Source organism: Centropristis striata, chromosome 8, assembly GCF_030273125.1.
Source record: "Centropristis striata isolate RG_2023a ecotype Rhode Island chromosome 8, C.striata_1.0, whole genome shotgun sequence".
Classification (NCBI taxonomy): Eukaryota; Metazoa; Chordata; class Actinopteri; order Perciformes; family Serranidae; genus Centropristis; species Centropristis striata.
Genome location: NC_081524.1, coordinates 17738773 through 17763054, shown reverse-complemented (window position 1 = coordinate 17763054; position 24282 = coordinate 17738773). Strand labels below are relative to the sequence as shown.

General features: G+C 36.2%; 1 protein-coding gene across 4 annotated transcripts in view; it reads right to left on the bottom strand.

Annotated features, from left to right (window-relative positions):
* Positions 1-24282, bottom strand: part of LOC131977036 (uncharacterized) — a 26135-nt gene extending 1853 nt beyond the window's left edge. Inside the window, exons 1-11 of one of the 4 annotated variants that reach the window (XM_059340294.1) lie at positions 21911-24282; positions 19275-19453; positions 18321-18431; positions 17864-17920; positions 16646-16807; positions 15732-15848; positions 10001-10064; positions 6429-6535; positions 4044-4154; positions 2754-2810; positions 1079-1237 (exon numbers count right to left, since the gene is read on the bottom strand). In XM_059340294.1, the coding sequence (XP_059196277.1) occupies positions 1079-1237; positions 2754-2810; positions 4044-4154; positions 6429-6535; positions 10001-10064; positions 15732-15848; positions 16646-16807; positions 17864-17920; positions 18321-18431; positions 19275-19385 (1056 nt within the window). In that variant the 5' untranslated portion in view covers positions 19386-19453; positions 21911-24282. Of the gene's footprint in view, positions 1-1078; positions 1238-2753; positions 2811-4043; positions 4155-6428; positions 6536-10000; positions 10065-15731; positions 15849-16645; positions 16808-17863; positions 17921-18320; positions 18432-19274; positions 21687-21910 lie in introns of those variants that run through there. The other 3 variants (XM_059340291.1, XM_059340293.1, XM_059340292.1) reach the window with 3 other exon arrangements.

The following is a 24282-nucleotide window of genomic DNA, read 5'->3' as shown; positions in this document are numbered from 1 at the left end:
ATTGTATATTTTGTCATTTTCAACAAATCCCACATAAAGATTTAAACAGTAATTTTAACTTTGTATCCATAATTATTAAAAGCACATCAGTGAGCCACACTGCTGCACTTGTTTATGTTCCATCATTTCTATGAACAAACACTGAATGATAACTGCCAAAATACAATAGATACATAAATAAATACATACATAACTTACTTTCTATATTATGCCATTCAATGCCCCAAATAATGATAATAATAAAAATAAATGTAAAAAACAAAAATATTTCTTTTTTTAATTGGCTAATTAATTATTTACTTTTATAGTAATATTTTATTTATATATTTATTAATCTGTGTTTTGTAAAGGTGATTATTTCTAATAATAATACGAATAAATGTGTATTTCTTTGTTGATTGGTCAATTTATTTGTTTATATTATTATTTTCTTTTATTTATAAATGCATTTATCCGTTTTGTTTTATTTATTTATTTATTTATTAATATTTAATTATTTTTTTAAAACTATTATTTTTCCTTCACTTTCCCCTTCTTATTTATTTCTACAAACATATTTATTTCTATACTATTCTATTTGTGCATTTCTCTTATAATTTTTTTAATTGATTTCTCTATTTGTTTCCCATTAATTAATATCTCCTCTTTTTCTCTTTTTTTCTTTTCTTATTTTTATAGATTTATCCGTCTCTATTTTTTATTTATTTTACTTTATTTTGTTTTATTTATTTTTTTAATCAATTTTAGCTAATCCCCCTGCAAACATATTTATTTACATGTTATTTTATGCATTTCTCTTGTATAATTTTTTTAAATTGGCTTCTCTATTTGTTTACCATTAATTAGTTTTTCCTCTTTTCTTATTTTTATACATGTATTTATTTATCAATCAATCTTAATTGCTTTTTATTAATTTACTTCTTTTTATCAATTTTACATTAAATAAAAAAGATTCTATATTATTTTCCTTCGATTTTCCCTCCTTAATTATTTCTGCAAACATATCAACATTGTGGGTTTTTTTCAGGAAGTTTCTTGACAAGAAAAATACAACTTCATCCTTTGAAAGTATGCTGACCTGCAACAAGTATTGCGTTGATTGGCAGGGGCTGTAACGAACATTGGACTCGTCACATAAGCTCAGTTCAGAGAAATCTAAGATGTCTGCGCCGTATAGCACAGAGCCGATGAGAGCCAGGATGGATCCGATGGTGTTCACAGCCACAGCAAAGCCCACCTGAAGAGGAAAAGACACACGTTACACTATTCTTTTCATCTAAAGACAATTGTTTAGAGTTTTTAGTCTCACACTGAGATTTTAGACAGACTGTGACTCTTTCAGGGAAACTATTTACAAGACTACAACTAGATTCTTTTAGCAGTTTTTACCCCATCATGCTCTTAGTAAAAACTTACTAAATGGAGGAGAAGCAGCTTTTGGCTCCAGCTGCTCTAGTGTGTGCAGTGATTTGTGTTGAAAAAGAAAAAAGAAAAAAAAAGAAGAGAAGATGCCACAAAATACCCCTCACAAAGCTGAAAAAGGGTTTCTGTTTTTATCACATGAAAAGTCTGTTATACATTTGTGTCCTATTTAATTATAATTTATTTAATTGAATAATTATATTCATCAGCTCTATCAACTTTCATTTAGTTAATCATACATTAATCATCGATTATTTATTACAAATTTATGTATAGGCCTACAATTATTTATACATTTTAACTGGCTCTCCTTACTGTTCTCTTTACTTAGAAACAGCACCCCCGAAAATCTAAATATATGACATCACTATATTTGTATTGAGGACTGAGCTTACTAACATTATTGTGATGTTCCTTGTTCCTGTGGAAGTGGTTTTACTGGCCGGTCTGGAACCGGGGACCTTTCCCCCGCTCATCTATTGGTTGGTGATTGTGTTAAGTCACTGAGACTTGAGATAATATCAAACACGTTTGATATGATCCAAACCCAAGACTAGGAAAAGACTGATATGAAACAGAGCAGATTACTACCTTAAACTTAACCATGGAGATGACGGGAGCGCCGTGACACCAGTAAAACTCCTAGATTTACTAAAGACTTTCAGCTTTTAGTCTGGGACTAGGGAAATCTTTTGCCCCTTTTTAAGCCCCCTGTTATATGTTCGCTTCTCAGGAACAGAAATAATGTTCCTGGGTCAATTTGACCAGGGGCATGTTTAATTATCCAAAAGTGTCACAAACCAAAAAATCCTAATAAACATTGTTTAGATTTTTCTAATAACTCCATTATTAACCATTTCAGTCAACATTTAGTGCTGTGGTGTTCTTTACCTCTCACATATCACTGTTCAACGAGGATAATTCACTTGTTTTTCATAAAAAATGCAGCTCCAAACTTGTTTTTAATGTACATTTGAAAGACTACAATACTTTTACATCACATTGATTTAAAAAAAAACAAAACATTTTTTACATTTTAAGATTTTTCTTATACAACAAAATAACATAAAGAATAAACGTAAACTAAAAACCAGATCAAACCACACGTTTTGATATATAAATTGTCCTGCAGGACTAGTAGCGGGACGAAGAAGAAAAAATCCACAGTATAACAATATGGTCCCTACAGCTTCTGCTGTATGGGACCGGTGCTCGGTGCGATTGCCACGTGGCCCTAATTACACTGGATTTGTTTGAAAGGCGCTATATAAATAAAATTTGATTGATGTTAAATTCCCAACAGCTGTAACATAAAGTGGCCTTTCACTTACCAAGTAAACAGAGCTGAACCGATCCACAGTGAAAGACATGATGCCAGCAAGAATGAACTGAAGAGAGGACATAAGATAAGAAAAGGTCAACAAAAACATATTTAAAACTAGAGCCTGACTGATGCTGATGGAACATTGTGTTAATCTAAGTTTATAATGTTAAAAGTCTCATTGAAGCAATAAAATGATAATTCTCAGGCTATGTTTACATGATGACGATCTGAAGCAAAGACGCAAAAGTGGCATCGCGTCTTCACTTTTTATTCCACATTTAGGCCCCGTTCACACGAGGACGGTCTCAACAGAAGACGCAAAAGTGGCGTCGCGTCTTCACTTTTTATTCCTCGTTTAGAAAAGCATTTTCGGGAGGAAATCTGCATGCATACGGTGACGCAAAAGTGTGTGAAATTCGATTGTATGCATGCCAGGCAGCATCACTTAAAGCCATAAGAGCATCTTTGGGCATGCAGAAGTTTTCACGCCACACATTTTCATCAGCTTCTCTTTCCACAAAGTTATCCATCATCACCATCTCCCAGGTCTCGTTTACAGCCGTCTGGCTCGCCTCCCACCAATTGGTCCATCCAAAATGTGATAGAGGTAATTACAGATCCTTCTCTGTTCACTAATACCATCTGTACATATCCTGTACATTTGGTGGAAAGACTCCTGTAAGTTTATTAGAGCTGCCAGAGCAGCTTCAAGGTCCGACGCATGGAAATAATCCCACGTTTGTTTATTTCCTGTACTGGAGCATGTATGTGGCATAAACGCGCACGTGACGTGAGGAGATCTGACCAGAGTTTTGTGTCTTGGCAGTGTAGACGGACACGCTACGGAGGAGCGGATTACAGTTTTACACTCTGGAGGGTGGTTTCAGATTTTTGTGTTTTCAAGCCCCCAAAACGCCAAGGCACCTCCCATCAAATATTTTGTCATTCATACCCTCAAGCGTCCTGGTGTAAACGGGGCCTCAGGCTAGCTGAGTATCTAGAGGTAAAGTTGGAAATTTGTACAGGTTCAAACAATTATTTCTACCCTTGTCAATGTCTTTACTGTATTTTCGATTCATTTTGTTGCTCATTTCATGAATAAAACAGTTGTTTCATGAACATTTTGTGGGTGACCCCAAACTATTGAGCGCTAGTGTAAGTGTTGCTAAGGTTGGAGGCATATAAAACCCCTTACATGGTTATCTTCTGGAGTAAATCCTCTGTCTGTTTAGTAAAACATTAAAAAAATAACTCAGGATGCTCTCATGGTTATATAAACACAACAGTATTACTTTACCATACCACCGAGCCAGTAAGCAACTTCCCAACTAACAAAATCTCCAGGATGTAGACGCGTTCGTCCTGATCCCAGTCCGATGTTGAACAGGCCCACCATGATCTGAAGAGTCTGTAAAAAGATAAACAACAGTTAAATTTCTTTGTCTTATAACAACTTACCATCTTAACTCAAGTACACTCCTTAAGTACACATGTAAGTTACTTGTTGTCACTGTCAGCCCCTCTTCCACCTACTCAAGTCTCCCAGCTTTCCCACCTGGTGGAGGCCCCGCCCCTAATCACACACCTGTGTCTCATCACCTCATTAACTCTCTATTTAAACCCTTTGTGTCCCTTTCCCCAGTGCCAGATTGTTAGTGTACCATGTGTCCTACTCTCCAGCACTACTACAGACGGAAGCTTGTAGTTTTCTTACGGATCCAACATGGCTGCAGCAGGCGCGAAACTCTCTTTGGATCTAGCTGTAGACAGTGTTTTAAATAGTTTAGAGCGAAAGTTGATTTTAAAAGATGAACAATGTTTGACTTTAAACTCCTGTTTCACCACAAAAAAGGATGTTTTAGCCTTAATGAGAAACAGGATTTGGTAAAAGCCTAATCTACCAACTAGCCCCACTACCGCTCACTGCTGTAGCGCTGGTGATCTCGATACAAGCCGGGGGACAGCAGAGCCGCCGAGAGACCCGCAGAAGCTCATCTATTGCCCATAAAATCAGTGGATGTGTGTGGCTGAATGACATGAGGGGGAATAAGGCGTAAAAATAAAGAATCTTGCAGAAAGTGAGAACTGGAGAAGCAAAGCAGCAAGCAACACTCTCTCACAGACATTCGTAGCGCCCAATAAAGGGCTCTGGAGGATCGTAAACCACGCCTCCTCTACAGAGAAATGAATTGCTGGTGTATCTCATTTGTGATATAGTCGGGAATTAGCCAGGCTAAAAAAGACCCAGTTAAAATGTATAAATAAATGTATACATAAATAAATAATAAATAATCGATGATTAATGTATGATTAACTAAAAGAAAGTTGATAGAGCTGATGAATATAATCATTCAATTAAACACATAATGAAATAGGACATAAATGTAGATCATGAATTAATTTCTAAATGTTCCTTTTCTTTATTCTTCCTTATATCTATTTTTGCTGTAGAATCGTCAACTTTTCATGTCAGAAAAACAGAAACCCCTTTTCAGCTTTGTAAGGGGCATTTTGTGGCGTCTTCTCCTCTTCTTTTTGTTGTTTTTTCAACACAAACCACTGCACACACTAGAGCAGCTGGAACCAAAAGCTGCTTCTCCTCCATTCTGTAAGTTTTTACTAAGAGCATGATGGGAAAAATTTGCATAGTAGGAAAAAACTGCTAAAAGAATCTAGTTGTAGTCTTGTAAATAGTGACCCTGAAAGATTCACAGTCTAAAATCTCAGTGTGAGACTAAAAACTCTAAACACTCTAAACTCTAGACACTGGAGTATCTGCCTCCAGAGTGCTTGAGTCCTGTATCCATGCTGTGTAAGACTTGTACTTTAAGTATTTTCTTTTCCCGTTACTTCTACTCCACTACACGGAAAGAAATTATATTTTTACTACTCTACATTTATTTGACGTGCAGATTCAGCTCCTTCACAAATCTCTGACTACAAAACATATGAACGTCTTATAAAATATGTTGTTTTGTTATGAATGAAGTACAACTTAAATTATTATCATTGTCATTCGTCAAGTAGTTGATTGACAAAATTAATTGGCAATTATTTTTCTAATAATGTAAGTGAGTCGTTTTTCATGCAAAAATGACCCCCCCCCCCCAAAAAAAAGGAAGGTTCTCACTTAATAAATGTAAGGATGTAAGGAGGTCTTTCAACATTGACTATATTTTCCTGATTACACACACATACTTTAACGTAAGTTATTATTTTTAATTATTTATGAAATGATAAAAACCACAAATATGCTCAATGAACTGTTTCGGACCTGAAAAATGTAAACATAGGTTTCAAATATGAACATATGAAGGTAAAATTCAAATATTATAAAACTATACACAAAAAATTACCATAAAAACATGTTTATTTATAGGAACAGTGTTAGATGATTAGAGCCCTTTTTTCCATTTTTACAAAAAGCCACACCTGCCTCATCCCATCCTACTTTTACACTTGAATAAATATTTTTGTACTATCAAATTAAAACGATCATATCTTTGGTTTTACATGCCCTCGGAACGCCAAACAAAAAACTGGAGAAAGTTTCAAGTCCTCGCTCCATGTGACCTTGTTTTTTGTTATGGCGCTTTGAAAAAGCCACGTTATCTGGTCGCCAGCATGATCATAGACCCCAGTTGATTAATACCAAACATCAATACATTTCAGTGTTTCTCACCCCGAGAGCTGAGACTGTGTTGGACTGCATCAGACCGTCGGCCCTCCTGAAGAGAGAGCAGCTCTGTGTGCTGAAGCAAAGAGTCTTGAGGATCTGTAGCGGCGAATCTGTAAAAACAGGCATCATTGTCAGTCCAGGAACGGATCATAAGTTACAAATGTTACGTTACAATAGAAAAGGTGACCAAAACGAAGCTTAAAATTGTTCTTTTTCTTTCAGAATCACTTCATGTCTCATATAAATAATTGCCAAAAATGAATTCTGCTCCTCAGAGACACTGTGAAGCCATGATTGATTCTGCTGAGACCAACGGTCACGTAACAAATATTCACTGAAAATCTGTTTTCAGAGCAGAGAGGGGAGGACAGGAGAGGCTGTTTACACAGAGTAGAGAGGAGAGGACAGGAGAGGCTGTTTACACAGAGCAGAGAGGAGAGGACAGGAGAGTCTGTTTACACAGAGCAGAGAGGAGAGGACAGGAGAGGCTGTTTACACAGAGCAGAGAGGAGAGGACAAGAGAGTCTGTTTACACAGAGCAAGAGGCTGTTTACACAGAGAGGAGAGGAGAGGAGAGGTTGTTTACACAGAGCAGAGAGGAGAGGACAGGAGAGTCTGTTTACACAGAGCAGAGAGGAGAGGACAGGAGAGGCTGTTTACACAGAGCAGAGAGGAGAGGACAGGAGAGGCTGTTTACACAGAGCAGAGAGGAGAGGACAAGAGAGTCTGTTTACACAGCGCAGAGAGGAGAGGACAGGAGAGGCTGTTTACACAGAGCAAGAGGCTGTTTACACAGAGAGGAGAGGACAGGAGAGGTTGTTTACACAGAGCAGAGAGGAGAGGACAGGAGAGTCTGTTTACACAGAGCAGAGAGGAGAGGACAGTAGAGGACAGGAGAGGTTGTTTACACAGAGAGGAGAGGACAGGAGAGGCTGTTTACACAGAGAGGAGAGGACAGGAGAGGCTGTTTACACAGAGCAGAGAGGAGAGGACAGGAGTGGCTGTTTACACAGAGCAGAGAGGAGAGGCTGTTTACACAGAGCAGAGAGGAGAGGACAGGAGAGTCTGTTTACACAGAGCAGAGAGGAGAGGACAGGAGAGGCTGTTTACACAGAGCAAGAGGCTGTTTACACAGAGAGGAGAGGAGAGGAGAGGACAGGAGAGGTTGTTTACACAGAGCAGAGAGGAGAGGACAGGAGAGTCTGTTTACACAGAGCAGAGAGGAGAGGCTGTTTACACAGAGAGGAGAGGACAGGAGAGGCTGTTTACACAGAGCAGAGAGGAGAGGACAGGAGAGGTTGTTTACACAGAGAGGAGAGGAGAGGACAAGAGAGGCTGTTTACACAGAGCAGAGAGGAGAGGACAGGAGAGGCTATTTACACAGAGTAGAGAGGAGAGGACAGGGGAGGCTGTTTACACAGAACAGAGAGGAGAGGACAGGAGAGGCTGTTTAAACAGAGCAGAGAGGAGAGGACAGGAGAGTCTGTTTACACAGAGCAGAGAGGAGAGGACAGGACAGGACAGGAAAGGCTGTTTACACAGAGCAGAGAGGAGAGGACAGGAGAGGCTGTTTTCACAGAGCAGAGAGGAGAGGACAGGAGAGGCTGTTTACACAGAGAGGAGAGGACAGGAGAGTCTGTTTACACAGAGCAGAGAGGAGAGGACAGGAGAGGTTGTTTACACAGAGAGGAGAGGAGAGGACAGGAGAGGCTGTTTACACAGAGAGGAGAGGACAGGAGAGGCTGTTTACACAGAGCAGAGAGGAGAGGAGAGGACAGGAAAGGTTGTTTACACAAAGAGGAGAGGAGAGGACAGGAGAGGCTGTTTACACAGAGCAGAGAGGAGAGGACAGGAGAGTATAGGTAGAGGTTGTAAAAATGTAAATAGTTTAATATGTATAGAATGTTGAGGCCAAATGTTTTCTTCCCAATATTCATGACACTTTGGAGCTCTTGGAAAAGTGTTATATATATATAAATTCCATTGAATTAAAATGTTTTTAAAAACGTATAAATAAAATAATATGCAAATAAATATGTTTGTAGAAATTAATAAGGAGGATTTTTAAAGGGATCATTGATTAATTAATTAATTAATTAATTAATTAAATAAATAAATACATGAATGAATGAATGAATGAATGAATGAATGAATGAATGAATAAATAAATAAATAAAACAAAGTAAAAAAAAGACAATTAAAAAAGAATTTTGCAAGAGAAATGCATGGATACAATAGTATAGAAATACATTTGTTTGGAGAAATAAATAAGAAGGGAAATGTGAAAATTGATTTTTCAATAAGTAAATATTGTTAAATACATAAAACAAATGTCAAAAAAATAATCTTGCATTGAAATAGTGAAATAGGCCACAGTGAGTAAAATATAAAAACAGCAAAGAAAGCTCTGAAACGGCTTGTTGGGGTTTAAAGACTGGCTCATATGGTTGGTATGGTTGGTATGGTAAAATGTTTGGTATGGTAAAATGTCAGATATAGGAGGAAGAGAGGCTCAAAAGTAATCAGGAAAATCTTAAAATCTATCCTAAAATAAACTATGGGGATTTTTTTTATGCATACTTCAGATCATGCAAAAATAAACTTCATGGATATGAAGTTTATTTTCATTTTACTTCATGGATATGAAGTTTATTTTCCCTTGGGAATAGTTAGCCGGGGATAAACATTCTTTCAGATCACATTTTCAGTCTGCCAAAAATATTATTCTCTCAGTATAATTCGCAAAAAGATGTCCTACCATCAAGTCTTTTCATTTCTCCAAATGCCTGATCTTGTAAAAAATAGTCGAATAGTTACCAGAAAATACAAAATATAAGTGTTTTGTATCGCAGATCCTGTCTAATAACCTTGGAGAAAAATGACATGGTACGATAGTGAGATACAAATGATTTCTAAGTGCTCTTTCTGTCTTTCTGCCTCAAAACATATCCTGTCCCATAATGCAAAGTCCTTTCCCTACCAACAGGTATTTCATTTTGTGTATACTTCAAATCAAGAAAAGGAAGCATGCTGACTTTGGGGAAGATTTTTATTTTTTTCTGCAAAGGTTATAGAGTGGATTTTCAATCTGTCAGGAAATATATCCTCTTCAAAAAATGCAATTTGTATCACACTATAATGTTTGCATGTAAAGTAATACTTTCTGCATATTCTCTGAAGCTATTAGACATGATCTGCAGTATAAAATACTTGCCTGTCAAGAAAAATTTGTGGAAATTTTCTACTTTACTGGCAATAGTTATATTGTAATAAACACATCCCATGCTATGGCATCCATAAATGCTGATAATTGAGTTTTAATATACTCTATTTTGAGATGTTAGTTCCCCATTGAGGTGAAATGAATTAAATACTTTATTCAAGAAAGTTTTTATTAGAGCATTATTCAGAAGCTAAGGGCAAAGTTTCTATTAATTACAGGGTTGCATGGTAAGTTTTGTAAAAAAGCAGTTTTTGGTTATTTGAAGCTGATATACTAAAAGTCCACATAGATGCGTTGATCATCATACTCTACATCTTTGTGTTTGGATGATTTATGAATTGATTTTAAGCACCAGGACCAGTCAGGAGGGCTTCCTTCGTCTCCGGCTGGTAAATATCATCATCTCTGGCGTCCTGCTGACACAAAATAAAGTCAACGCCCAGAATGTGATCCAGCAGGAAACCTTCAAGTTCTACTGATCCATCTTTTACTCTCATAATGTATGAGGGGCCATATAGGCCATAATTCATATCTTACCTCTCACATCGTAAAATACCTCTCACATTCACTTTTTATATTGTGTATGTGAGAGGTAAAAGTGTGAATTCGAGAGTTCAAATTGTGAATGTGAGAGGTAAAAGCGTGTATATGAGGGTTAAAATTGTGAATGTGAGAGGTAAAATTGTGATTGTGAGAGGAAAAATTGTGGATGTGAGAAGTAAAATTGTGAATGTGAGAGGTAAAATTCCGATTGTGAGAGGTAAAATTGTGAATGTGAGAGGTAGAATTCTGTATGTATGAGGTAAAATTGTGAATGTGAGAGGTAAAAGTGTGTATGTGAGAGGTAAAATTGTGAAAGTGAGAGGTAAAATTGTGTATGTAAGAGGTAAAATTGTGATTGTGAGAAGTAAAATTGTGATTGTGAGAGGTAAAATTGTGTATGCAAGAGGTAAAATTGTGCATGTGAGAGGTAAAATTGTTATTGTGAGAGGTTAAATTGTGTATGTGAGAGATAAAATTGTGATTGTGAGAGGTAAAATTGTGAAAGTGATAGGTAAAAGTGTGTATGTGAGAGGTAAAATTGTGAAAGTGAGAGTTAAAAGTGTGTATGTGAGAGGTAAAATTGTGTATGTAAGAGGTAAAATTGTGATTGTGAGAGGTAAAATTGTGATTGTGAGAAGTAAAATTGTGATTGTGAGAGGTAAAATTGTGTATGTAAGAGGTAAAATTGTGCATGTGAGAGGTAAAATTGTGAATGTGAGAGTTAAAATTGTGATTGTGAGAGGTAAAATTGTGAAAGTGAGAGGTAAAATTGTGAATGTGAGAGTTAAAATTGTGATTGTGAGAGGTAAAATTGTGAAAGTGAGAGGTAAAATTGTGAAAGTGAGAGGTAAAATTGTGTATGTAAGAGGTAAAATTGTGTATGTGAGAGGTAAAATTGTGATTGTGAGAGGTAAAATTGTGTATGTGAGAGATAAAATTGTGATTGTGAGAGGTAAAATTGTGAAAGTGATAGGTAAAAGTGTGTATGTGAGAGGTAAAATTATGAAAGTGAGAGGTAAAATTGTGAATGTGAGAGGTAAAATTGTGAATGTGAGAGGTAAAAGCGTGTATATGAGGGTTAAAATTGTGAATGTGAGAGGTAAAATTGTGATTGTGAGAGGAAAAATTGTGGATGTGAGAAGTAAAATTGTGAATGTGAGAGGTAAAATTCCGATTGTGAGAGGTAAAATTGTGAATGTGAGAGGTAGAATTCTGTATGTATGAGGTATAATTGTTAATGTGAGAAGTAAAATTGTGTATGTGAGAGGTAAAATTGTGAATGTGAGAGGTAAAAGTGTGTATGTGAGAGGTAAAATTGTGAAAGTGAGAGGAAAAATTGTGTATGTAAGAGGTAAAATTGTGATTGTGAGAAGTAAAATTGTGATTGTGAGAGGTAAAATTGTGTATGTAAGAGGTAAAATTGTGCATGTGAGAGGTAAAATTGTGATTGTGAGAGGTAAAATTGTGTATGTGAGAGATAAAAGTGTGATTGTGAGAGGTAAAATTGTGAAAGTGATAGGTAAAAGTGTGTATGTGAGAGGTAAAATTATGAAAGTGAGAGTTAAAAGTGTGTATGTGAGAGGTAAAATTGTGTATGTAAGAGGTAAAATTGTGATTGTGAGAGGTAAAATTGTGATTGTGAGAAGTAAAATTGTGATTGTGAGAGGTAAAATTGTGTATGTAAGAGGTAAAATTGTGCATGTGAGAGGTAAAATTGTGAATGTGAGAGTTAAAATTGTGATGGTGAGAGGTAAAATTGTGAAAGTGAGAGGTAAAATTGTGAAAGTGAGAGGTAAAATTGTGTATGTAAGAGGTAAAATTGTGTATGTGAGAGGTAAAATTGTGATTGTGAGAGGTAAAATTGTGTATGTGAGAGATAAAATTGTGATTGTGAGAGGTCAAATTGTGAAAGTGATAGGTAAAAGTGTGTATGTGAGAGGTAAAATTATGAAAGTGAGAGGTAAAATTGTGAAAGTGAGAGGTAAAATTGTGTATGTAAGAGGTAAAATTGTGATTGTGAGAAGTAAAATTGTGATTGTGAGAGGTAAAATTGTGTATGTAAGAGGTAAAATTGTGTATGTGAGAGGTAAAATAGTGTTTGTGAGAGGTAAAATTGTGTATGTGAGAGATAAAATTGTGATTGTGAGAGGTAAAATTGTGAAAGTGATAGGTAAAAGTGTGTATGTGAGGGTTAAAATTGTGAAAGTGAGAGGTAAAATTGTGAAAGTGAGAGGTAAAATTGTGTATGTAAGAGGTAAAATTGTGATTGTGAGAAGTAAAATTGTGATTGTGAGAGGTAAAATTGTGTATGTAGAGGTAAAATTGTGTATGTGAGAGGTAAAATTGTGATTGTGAGAGGTAAAATTGTGAAAGTGAGAGGTAAAAGTGTGTATGTGACAGGTAAAATTGTGTATGTAAGAGGTAAAATTGTGATTGTGAGAAGTAAAATTGTGATTGTGAGAGGTAAAATTGTTTATGTAAGAGGTAAAATTGTGCATGTGAGAGGTAAAATTGTGAATGTGAGAGTTAAAATTGTGATTGTGAGAGGTAAAATTGTGAAAGTGAGAGGTAAAATTGTGAAAGTAAGAGGTAAAATTGTGTATGTAAGAGGTAAAATTGTGTATGTGAGAGGTAAAATTGTGATTGTGAGAGGTAAAATTGTGTATGTGAGAGATAAAATTGTGATTGTGAGAGGTAAAATTGTGAAAGTGATAGGTAAAAGTGTGTATGTGAGAGGTAAAATTATGAAAGTGAGAGGTAAAATTGTGAAAGTGAGAGGTAAAATTGTGTATGTAAGAGGTAAAATTGTGATTGTGAGAAGTAAAATTGTGATTGTGAGAGGTAAAATTGTGTATGTAAGAGGTAAAATTGTGTATGTGAGAGGTAAAATAGTGATTGGAAGAGGTAAAATTGTGTATGTGAGAGATAAAATTGTGATTGTGAGAGGTAAAATTGTGAAAGTGATAGGTAAAAGTGTGTATGTGAGGGTTAAAATTGTGAAAGTGAGAGGTAAAATTGTGAAAGTGAGAGGTAAAATTGTGTATGTAAGAGGTAAAATTGTGATTGTGAGAAGTAAAATTGTGATTGTGAGAGGTAAAATTGTGTATGTAGAGGTAAAATTGTGTATGTGAGAGGTAAAATTGTGATTGTGAGAGGTAAAATTGTGAAAGTGATAGGTAAAAGTGTGTATGTGAGAGGTAAAATTGTGAAAGTGAGAGGTAAAAGTGTGTATGTGACAGGTAAAATTGTGTATGTAAGAGGTAAAATTGTGATTGTGAGAAGTAAAATTGTGATTGTGAGAGGTAAAATTGTGTACGTGAGAGATAAAATTGTGATTGTGAGAGGTAAAATTGTGAAAGTGATAGGTAAAAGTGTGTATGTGAGAGGTAAAATTGTGTATGTAAGAGGTAAAATTGTGATTGTGAGAAGTAAAATTGTGATTGTGAGAGGTAAAATTGTGTACGTGAGAGATAAAATTGTGTATGTGAGAGGTAAAATTGTGTATGTGAGAGGTAAAATTGTGTATGTGAGAGATAAAATTGTGATTGTGAGAGGTAAAATTGTGAAAGTGATAGGTAAAATTGTGTATGTGAGAGGTAAAATTGTGATTGTGAGAGGTAAAATTGTGTATGTGAGAGGTAAAATTGTGAATGTGAGAGGTAAAAGTGTGAATGTGAGAGGTAAAATTGTGAATGTGAGAGATAAAATTGTGATTGTGAGAGGTAAATTGTGATTGTGAGAGGTAAAATTGTGTATGTGAGAGGTAAAATTGTGAATGTGAGAGGTAAAAGTGTGTATGTGAGAGGTAAAAGTGTGAATGTGAGAGGTAAAAGTGTGAATGTGAGAGGTATTTCTTGTGTATGAGAGAGGTAAAATTGTGAATGTGAGAGGTAAAATTGTGAATGTGAGAGGTATTTCTTGTGTATGAGAGAAGTAAAATTGTGAATGTGAGAGGTAAAAGTGTATGTGAGAGGTATAAGTGTTTATGTGAGAGGTAAAAGTGTGAACGTGAGAGGTAAAAGTGTGAATGTGAGAGGTAAAATTGAGAATGTAAGAGGTAAAATTGTGTATGTGAGAGATAAAATTGTGATTCTGAGAGGTAAAATTGTGAAAGTGATAGGTAAAATTGTGTATGTGAGAGGTAAAATTGTGATTGTGAGAGGTAAAATTGTGTATGTGAGAGGTAAAATTGTGTATGTGAGAGGTAAAATTGTGAATGTGAGAGGTAAAAGTGTGTATGTGAGAGGTAAAAGTGTGAATGTGAGAGGTAAAAGTGTGAATGTGAGAGGTATTTCTTGTGTATGAGAGAGGTAAAATTGTGAATGTGAGAGGTAAAATTGTGAATGTGAGAGGTATTTCTTGTGTATGAGAGAAGTAAAATTGTGAATGTGAGAGGTAAAAGTGTATGTGAGAGGTATAAGTGTTTATGTGAGAGGTAAAAGTGTGAATGTGAGAGGTAAAAGTGTGAATGTGAGAGGTAAAATTGAGAATGTGAGGGGTAAAATTGTGAATGTGAGAGTTAAAATTGTGATTGTGAGAAGTAAAATTGTGTATGTGAGAGATAAAATTGTGATTGTGAGAGGTAAAATTGTGAAAGTGATAGGTAAAAGTGTGTATGTGAGAGGTAAAATTGTGATTGTGAGAAGTAAAATTGTGATTGTGAGAGGTAAAATTGTGTATGTAAGAGGTAAAATTGTGTATGTGAGAGGTAAAATAGTGATTTTGAGAGGTAAAATTGTGTATGTGAGAGATAAAATTGTGATTGTGAGAGGTAAAATTGTGAAAGTGATAGGTAAAAGTGTGTATGTGAGAAGTACAATTGTGATTGTGAGAGGTAAAATTGTGAAAGTGATAGGTAAAAGTGTGTATGTGAGAGGTAAAATTGTGAAAGTGAGAGATAAAATTGTGATTCTGAGAGGTAAAATTGTGAAAGTGATAGGTAAAAGTGTGTATGTGAGAGGTAAAATTGTGAATATGAGAGGTAAAAGTGTGAATGTGAGAGGTAAAATTGTGAATGTGAGAGATAAAATTGTGATTGTGAGAGGTAAAATTGTGATTGTGAGAGGTAAAACTGTGTATGTGAGAGGTAAAATTGTGAATGTGAGAGGTAAAAGTGTGTATGTGAGAGGTAAAAGTGTGAATGTGAGAGGTATTTCTTGTGTATGAGAGAGGTAAAATTGTGAATGTGAGAGGTAAAATTGTGAATGTGAGAGGTATTTCTTGTGTATGAGAGAAGTAAAATTGTGAATGTGAGAGGTAAAATTGTGAATGTGAGAGGTAAAAGTGTATGTGAGAGGTAGAAGTGCGTATGTGAGAGGTACAAGTGTTTATGTGAGAGGTAAAAGTGTGAATGTGAGAGGTAAAATTGAGAATGTGAGAGGTAAAATTGTGAATGTGAGACGTAGAACTGTGAATGTGAGAGGTAAAAGTGTGTATGTGAGAGGTAAAATTGTGTATGTGAGAGGTAAAATTGTTAATGTGAGAGGGAAGATATGAATTACAGCCTATACGGCCCCTCATAATAATGTCCTCGTTCATACCTCTTTGTTCCTCAGGTGGAACAGAACCCTGATGCCCAGAACAGTAACAGTTATACAGACAATCAGCTGAAGAACAGTCAGGACGATCATGGTGGTGTCCATTCCTTTCAGCATACGCTGACAGAGACAAGAAATAAAAATAGATCATCACATTTGATTAAATTATTATAATGTTATGACTCTACTGAATGTTATATTCTGGTCATTGTCAACAAATCCCATTAAGGTTTAAACAGTTCATTGTTCTGCGTATCCAAAGCCTGAAGTGCACTCACCGGCCACTTTATTAGGTAAAGTGTGTACCTAATAAAGTGGCCAGTGTGGTCTTCTGCTGCCCATCTGCTTTAAGGTTGGACGTGTTTTGTGTGTTCAGAGATGCTCTTCTGTAGACCTCAGTTGTAACAAGTGCTTATTTGAGTTACTGTTGCCTTTCTATCATCTCAAATCCCATTCTCCTCTGACCTCTGGCGTCAATAAGGCAATTTGGCCCAGAGAATTGACTGAACTGGATATTTTCTGTTTTTCGGCTTAGGGTTCTCTGTAAACTCTAGAGATGGTTGTGTAGATCAACAGTTTCTGAAATACTCAGACCAAAAACCATGCCACGTTCCAAGTCACTTAAATCACCTTTCTTCCCTGTTCTGATGCTGGCTTTGAACTTTATCAGCTGCCTAAATGCATTGAATTGTAGAGGTTGCAGAGGACATGAAGCAATATAACATTGCCACACAAAATATCACGATACCATATTGTATCGATTTTTTCCCCCACCTCTAATGAGCCATGTGATTATGGATTTTAAAGAATCAAATCAATAATAAATTGATTATAATAATCTCTTCTTTCCATGGGGCTTGTTGACAATAACAACAACAAAGCAAAACACAAACTCTCTACTTTAAAAGTAAGCTTACCTTGAAAAAGAGCTCCACAAATTCGCAGTCATCATAACTACGAGCACTGGAGTTGTCACAGAACCCCACGTGAGTGATATCGTCTATGTCCATAGCATACATGTAGATGCCAATAATGGAGAAGATGGATCCGATGATGTTCATCAGCACAGCAGTGCCCACCTGAGAGGAAAGACGCCACAATTCTTTAGATTTCTTTCAAGTCTGTCTTACTATCAAGTATTTTATTTTGTCTCTCTCTTGTATTCATTTTATATATTTGAGACCAAGGACAGTAATGGAAACTACAACATTTCTAAAGAAATTTTGAGTGTGCTTGACTCTTGCCCATGACTCTACCCACACATTATGAGATAACAATTTAACAACAGTTGAGAGTTCACCTCGAAAATAATTTTTTTTTGGCCAAACCGTTGTCCCTATCATATTAACAACTTCACTTTGAGCATCCTCAGTTCTTCCTGAACATCTACATATGTGTTTTGTGAAGAAAAAATATTTTTTAGAGCAATCAGAAGAAACTGGTACCTCTGCTTTCCTACAGAAATGTTCCCTCCTTTTTAATATGGCGGTCTATGAGGCTGTGGGTGGTGTTGGTACCACATCTGTGCGTCCTACGCCCAAACTATAACTCTGGCAGCTTTAGCAGACCAATGTAAGTGAGAAGACAAATTTTCCTACGTTTCTATGTATAAATTATTCCTGTAGAGTGGCATTTGTGGCCTCGAGCGAAGTTTCCAAATGTATTTTTTGACAAATTTTTCTCTCCCTCTGCACTCTGGCAATGATGTCATCACTCTAGCCTTTCTATAGGGTAACATTGGGGGATTTTTTGCTGAATAATTAGAAAACCGTTTGCCGAAACCCTTAGAAAAGTCATAGCACACTTGTCATGGCCAAGCCGGTTGATTTGATACCTTTTTAGTGTATGTGCGACCAAAAATCTAGGAGGAGTAGTCGACCGAAAAAAACACGGAATAAGAATAAGCCCGGTGAATAACATATAGTGTGCTTTTTAAAACACACTCAATAAGTCTAAGACTTTATTCTGTGTTTTTTATCCTTGATGTTTCTTTGGGATTCATGCTTGTGTTCTTAAGTCCTGTGCTTTAACTAAAATCAATCAATCAAATTTCTATTTCCAATCTAGAAATTATACATTTTTTACATTTCCATCACCTGTAAAATGAGGAGGTGCATGTCTGAAAGGGCACTTACCAAGAAAGAACCGCTGCACCTGTCTGCAAGAAGGGACACGATTCCAGTTAAGATGCACTGAAGAGAGGACACAAGGAAAAAAAAGTCTATGGTTGTTCAGACCGTTCAGACAACTAATGCTGAAGAGCATGGTTGTGTGCTATGCAACAAGGAATTTGCATATCACCGCAGCACATCAAGCCTCAAGTTTCACCTCAATGTAAAACATATAGCAGCTAGCGTGGACGTTAGCCCGAAAAAACAACAAAAATAAACAATATTTTTGTTGCTATAGCTTATGTATTCAGTCATTATTCAATGGTATACTAAAAATCCAAGGTCAAATATTTATATGCGATTAAAATGCAATTCATTTCAATTAATTAATTACAAAGCCTCTAATTAATTAGATCGGGTCCTGCCCTAATATATATATATATATAGTGTGATGTCACAAGTTTATTTAAATAATAATTACCACACCACCCAGCCAGTAAGCAGCTCCCAAATGTGCAAAATCCCCAGGATGTAGAGTTGTTCGTCCAGGTCCCAGTCCAATGTTGAACAGGCCCACCATGATCTGTATGGTCTGTAAAATGATTAAAAAAACAGTTAAATCTCTGTCTTATAATAACTATCTTAAGACAACAACTTTTTTTTAAACATATGTTTATTGCACATTTTCTTAATTTACAAACAGTGAACAACATATAACAAGAAGGAAATACAAGAAAACGACAACTATAATGATAGCAATATACATATACATGCCTGTAAAGCTCTAAATGTGTAAACTAAATCAAGATAAAATGAAGATGAATAAATCTTCAGTTCAGCTCATCATTCCAGCCATCTACTTCAATATAATTTTTCTCAAGGAAATTACAGAAAAACTTCCATATTTTCCAAAACTTGTCAAGCTTGTTTTTCGTGTTGTAGCTTATCTTTTCTAAAGCCAAGTAGAAAGACATCCCTGTTAGCCATTGCCAAATAGTACAAGGTTTATCCCTTTTCCATGGGCAGGCTATACATCTTTTAGCTTCCAGAAAACAAATATTGAGTAAGGATTTTTTATTTTTGGAGGTCACAAAGTTGTCCGGGTAAATATTCAGTAAGATTCAGTAATGATTCGATTGGCCAGGTTCAACACTTTTTCCCAAAAAGAGAGTATAAGAGGAAATTCCCACATGCAATGGAATAAAGAACCTTTTTGTTGCTTACATTTAATGCAAGCATCTGGGATATTTGGGTTAAAAAGGTGCAATTTACTTGGGGTTATATACTGTCTGCTTATTTATTTGTTTTGTAGTAATTTAGAGTTTGTATTCACAGTTTGAGTTTGAGCTGTTAAACAAGCTTTAGCCCATTCTTCTTCTGTTAGATTTTCTTGAGACAACCATTTCTTGTCTTTTTTTAATTCAGTGTTTCTTACCCCGAGAGCTGAGACTGTGTTGGACTGCATCAGACCGTCGGCCCTCCTGAACAGAGAGCAGCTCTGCATGCTGAACCAAAGAGTCTTGAGGATCTGTAGCGGCGGCAACATGGTCGTCCTGTCCGTCTCCACGGTGATCACAGTCACTCTCTTGTCTTGGACAAGAGTGATGGACACACCTGCAACACCACATGGACATTTTGTGGAGAACATCTTGGGCTCTGGGGAAGTCTAATTGACATTTTCTACTGTTTTCTGACATTTTATAGACCAATATATTCAGCAGATTCATCAATAATTATTAGATTTAGTGAATTCAATTGATTTTATTCTCCAAATATACGACACAATAACTATAAAAACTTTGGTTGCACCATCGAAACACATTTTGTTTCCCTCAGGTAAGATAACTGTAAATAAGGACATGGTTCACAATAAAAGACAAAGGACAACAAACAAACAAGCAACAAAATAACAAAAGAGGCTGTAATAAAAGTTTGCAACATGATATTGAGATTTTGAGACAATAATTGCTGCAAAAATGTTTAACCTGTTAATCCAATTGGACATCTTGGGCTCTGGGGAAGTCTAATTGGCATTTTCTAGTGTTGTCTGACATTTTATAGACCAATATAAATTTATATATATATATATATATTCAGCAGATTCATCAATAATCATTAGTTGCAGCCCTAGATTATAATTTGTATTTTGTTCCTTAACCCTCCTGTTATTTTCGTTTCTCAGGAACAAAATTGTACATACAAAAGTGTCCAAATAAAATCCCAATAAATATTGTTTATATTTCATTAATAACTCCATTACTAACCATTTAAATTAGTATTTATTGCAGTAGTGTTCTTTACCTTTCACTTATTATGGTTCAATGAGGGTAATTCATTTTTCATAAAAAAAACAAAAACATATTTAAAATCTAAAATACAATAGTTTTACATGACATTGATTTTTAAAAAATGTATTACACATTTTGATTTTTTTCTTTTATGGAGTGACATTGATAAATGAACATGACACACAAATGTGAAATGACCCATTTTCATTTTATATGTTGATTACATTTATAAAATCAATCAGAAAAGGTTTCAACCCGAAAAAATACTTAGAACTTTTTTTAACTTTGAAATTGGTCAATTTTAATTTTAACTAGAGCCGCAACAATTATTTGATTAATTGAAAAATAATCTATTATTAAATTAATCGTCAACTATTTAGATAATCGAATAATTGTTTTTTTAAAAAGACAATATGTCCAAATTCTCTGATTTCAGCTTCTCCAATGTGAATATTTCTGGTTTCTTTGTTCCTTTATGACAATTAAATGAATATCTCTTTGGTTTGTGGACAAAACAAGAGATTTGAGGATGTCATCTTGTGGTTTGGGAAACACTCATTGATATTTTTCAACATTTAATTGACCAAACAACTAATCGGTTAATCGCTTAAATAATCAACAGATTAATCAATAATGAAAATAATCGTTAGTTGCAGCCCTCATTGTAACCCGCAACATAACATAATTTAATAACTGTGAACAAGTTCAGCTGCTTTGATTGCAACAGCAAAATATTTTTTTGGTTTCAGTTTCATGTTCAGTTTTCAAGCCCCTCCCTGAGCTGAGATTACTGTAAATGACAACCAGTTCACTCAGGAAAAAAAAACAGGTTTACCCAGAGGACATTCCCAAAAGTTCTGATGATGTCATTTTTATGCTCAAAAATCATGACGATTTTTTTTACCTTTAACCCCAAAAAGGTAGTTACTGCATTGCTGTCAAATGTTGTGATAGTAATGAAAACCAGAGTGCAGTAACAACAATGTTGTTTTCTTCTTTCAGCTTTTATATTTTGTTTTTTAGTGAATAAACATTTCAAATTGATTATGTTATAAGTGTGTTTAAATGTGTTTAACAACTCTATTCAAAGATTAGTGTATTTTAGACTTAATATTATAATGAAATGTTATATTAGACTTAAAATATTTTTATCTCGCTTTTTTAATTAATCACTATCTAGATAATGATTTCCCTTTCAAATAAACTTATAATTTCTAATATTTTTATGTTTAAATGAGTATATATATCCAAAGAAGACCGTGGTAAGTGCAATTACTGCTTGGTAAAATAAAATAAAATTTAAATCTAAAACTTTGTCACAAGATAAAACAGGAGGAGTTAATTTTTAGTTATAACTCAATTTTGCAGTTAGGCTTTGTAGGGCGGATGTATGTAAACAGAGGTTCAGTTTCCCAGAAAGTGCTGTACTTCCTTGTCTGTCCTAAAACATTCGCAAGAGGCTGGAATAATCGTTTTGAGAAATCGGGGTCTTGAACGTGTCTAAACGACACCAAAACACTTATAACATAATATAATAATATATTCATTATAATATTCATTATATTAAACTAATATATTAGCCTAAATCAAATAATTCCATCTTTCTTCCCACATCTCTCTCTCTCTTGCAGACTGTAAAACATGATTACCATTTCACAAAATATCAATATAATATATATATATTTATATATATATATATATATTTTAAAAAGGCTGTTTACTGTGGTGTTCAACTGATTATGAATTTTGTTGTTTTGAATGCGTCTGTGCGCAGAAAACTCACCTCGTTCGTTCCTGCAGACTCACTGTCACGACGACAGTTAAATGTTGAGTTAAAGAAGCAACAAACTACTGATACTTCCTGTCACTCCTTTGATCTCTTCAAAATAAAAGCATCATTACGGAAATGATGCCTCACACTATTTGAATAAATCACTGTGGCATTAGAAGTGGTAAGATTCTTTACCTATGCATAAGTATTTACACCATAATGTAAGTAGTTAAAGTCAGGGGGCTTATTTAAATAAAGATTGTGGATCAGAGATGGCAGCCATATAAAGTCTAAGAGAACCAGTATATCTTTCAAGCCACTTAAACGGTCAATCTTGGTGTCAAAATATACTTTTTTCTGGGTCAAGGAATCATTAAAAGCTATTGAGAATATCACCAAATCATTATTTGATCAAATAGATATGTTCATTTTCACCCAGACTGGCAGGCAACTCGCTTCAAGTGCTGCAGCAGGGAATCCTGAGTTGTGTCTTGTGTCTGTGGTGTCTTAAAAGGGTGTAGCATGCCTTTTGCCTCATGCTGAAAGTTTAGCCTGTGTGTAGTGGTTCTTCAACTTAGCTTGTTCCCAAGTGAGCCTTAAAGCTACTAGCCCTGTGTGTAGTGGTTCAATTTGTGTGCTGGGATTCAACTTAACTTAACTTTTCATTTGTTGCCAAAGGTAAAACCCACATTTATTACACTGGTGGCAGTGGTGGGATATAACAATGTAAGAACCTGAGAACGACGCCGCTCACCCTGAGCTAGTCATGAATCAAAATGCCCCCACACCATCAGCTACTAATAGGGCAATGTCCAATGTACCAATCTTTATGCCTTAGACGTTTACTGGCATCGAGTGGTACTGCGAAGATTGGGCTGAGAAATTTGAAAAGGCTGCAGATGTAAATAACTGGGATGGATCACTGAGACTGAAGTTCATGGGTCTTTTGCTATCAGGTCAAGCCCGTGAGGTTTACAGTGGATTATCAGCAGCAGATAAAACTAATTACACTTCATTGAAAGAAGCTATGGGGAGGTGTTTGGACCCCTGTGATAGTGACGATTGGAATCGAGTTAACTTTTCCTCAAGAAAGAGACTTCACAGTGAAAGTGTCCGTGATTTTGGTATTGCCCTGCACCGGTTGGTTGCTAGGGCTTACCCATCTGCAGACCTTAACACACAGGATTTACTGGCAAAAGACCATTTTATCAGTTATGTGGGCAGTGGCAATCTGCGTATTAGCCTTCGCAGTGATAAACCTGCAACCTTAGAGGCTGCAATTAATCTGGCTTCAGAACTTGAGCTCATTAGGGGGCTGGAAAATAGCCACTTAGCCCAGGATGCTGAAGTTCGGAGGGTCTCGGAACAGAAAACTAAAGACAATGAACAGGTAGAAACTTTGCTTGGGGTGGTGGAAGGGTTGAGACAGGAGGTTAAGTCCCAGCAGGCTGCTGTACAGGTGCTAAAAACAAATCCAGCACATCCTGCTCCTACTCCGTTGGCAGCGTCAGCCCCTCTCCCCCAGCCAGTTAATGCACACAGCAGTACAGTAGCTTAACAGGAGGCTATGTAGCGGGGGGGGGGGGGGGATGCTGGGAGTATGGCTGTAACCGGCACATACGATGCAACTGCCCTTACCTACAGGGAAACCAGAGGGGGTGTGCACAGAGGGCCAAATGTCCGCCCCCTTCTCATCAGTGTTCACTGGGGCCCCGGAGAAGACTAAAAGAGGTTCTGGCTACCTTGCAGCCAAGATAGGTGGGTTAAATTGCCATGTGTTGGTTGATACTGGAGCCACATGTTCTATTATACCTAAACAGACATGGCTGTCTTTCACAAAGGGAGGGTCTGACTTACAGGAGTATGCTGGGGATGCAAGAGCAGTGAATGGGGGGGCAATGCAGATCCTTGGGAGCTGGCAGGCAATGTGCCAATTTCGATTCTTTAGCCTTGGTTGCTGAATTCTTGGTGTCAGACATACCATCAGAAGAAATTCTGCTTGGTTTTGACTTCTTGTCCAGGTATGGTGCAGTGGTTGATCTCGGTAATAAGACTTGGACAGTGGACAGTCTTATGAGTCAGTTTGGGGTGGAAAGTAGGGGTCACTCACCTGAACAAATCGAGGCAGCAAAACAGTTGTTGCTCAGAAATCTTCCTGTCTTTAGCCAGGGTGAGACCGATCTGGGCAGGACTCATTTGACTAGGCATGAAATTGATACAGTCTTGGGGCGAAAAAAGGGGGCTGGGCTCCGATTTTGTGTCGACTATAGGAAGCTTAATGATGTCACCTGTAAGGATGAGATCCCCTCCCAAGGTTAGATGATGCCCTAGACACATTAAGCCACGCCTGCTGGTTCTCCACCCTCGATCTGGCCAGTGGATAC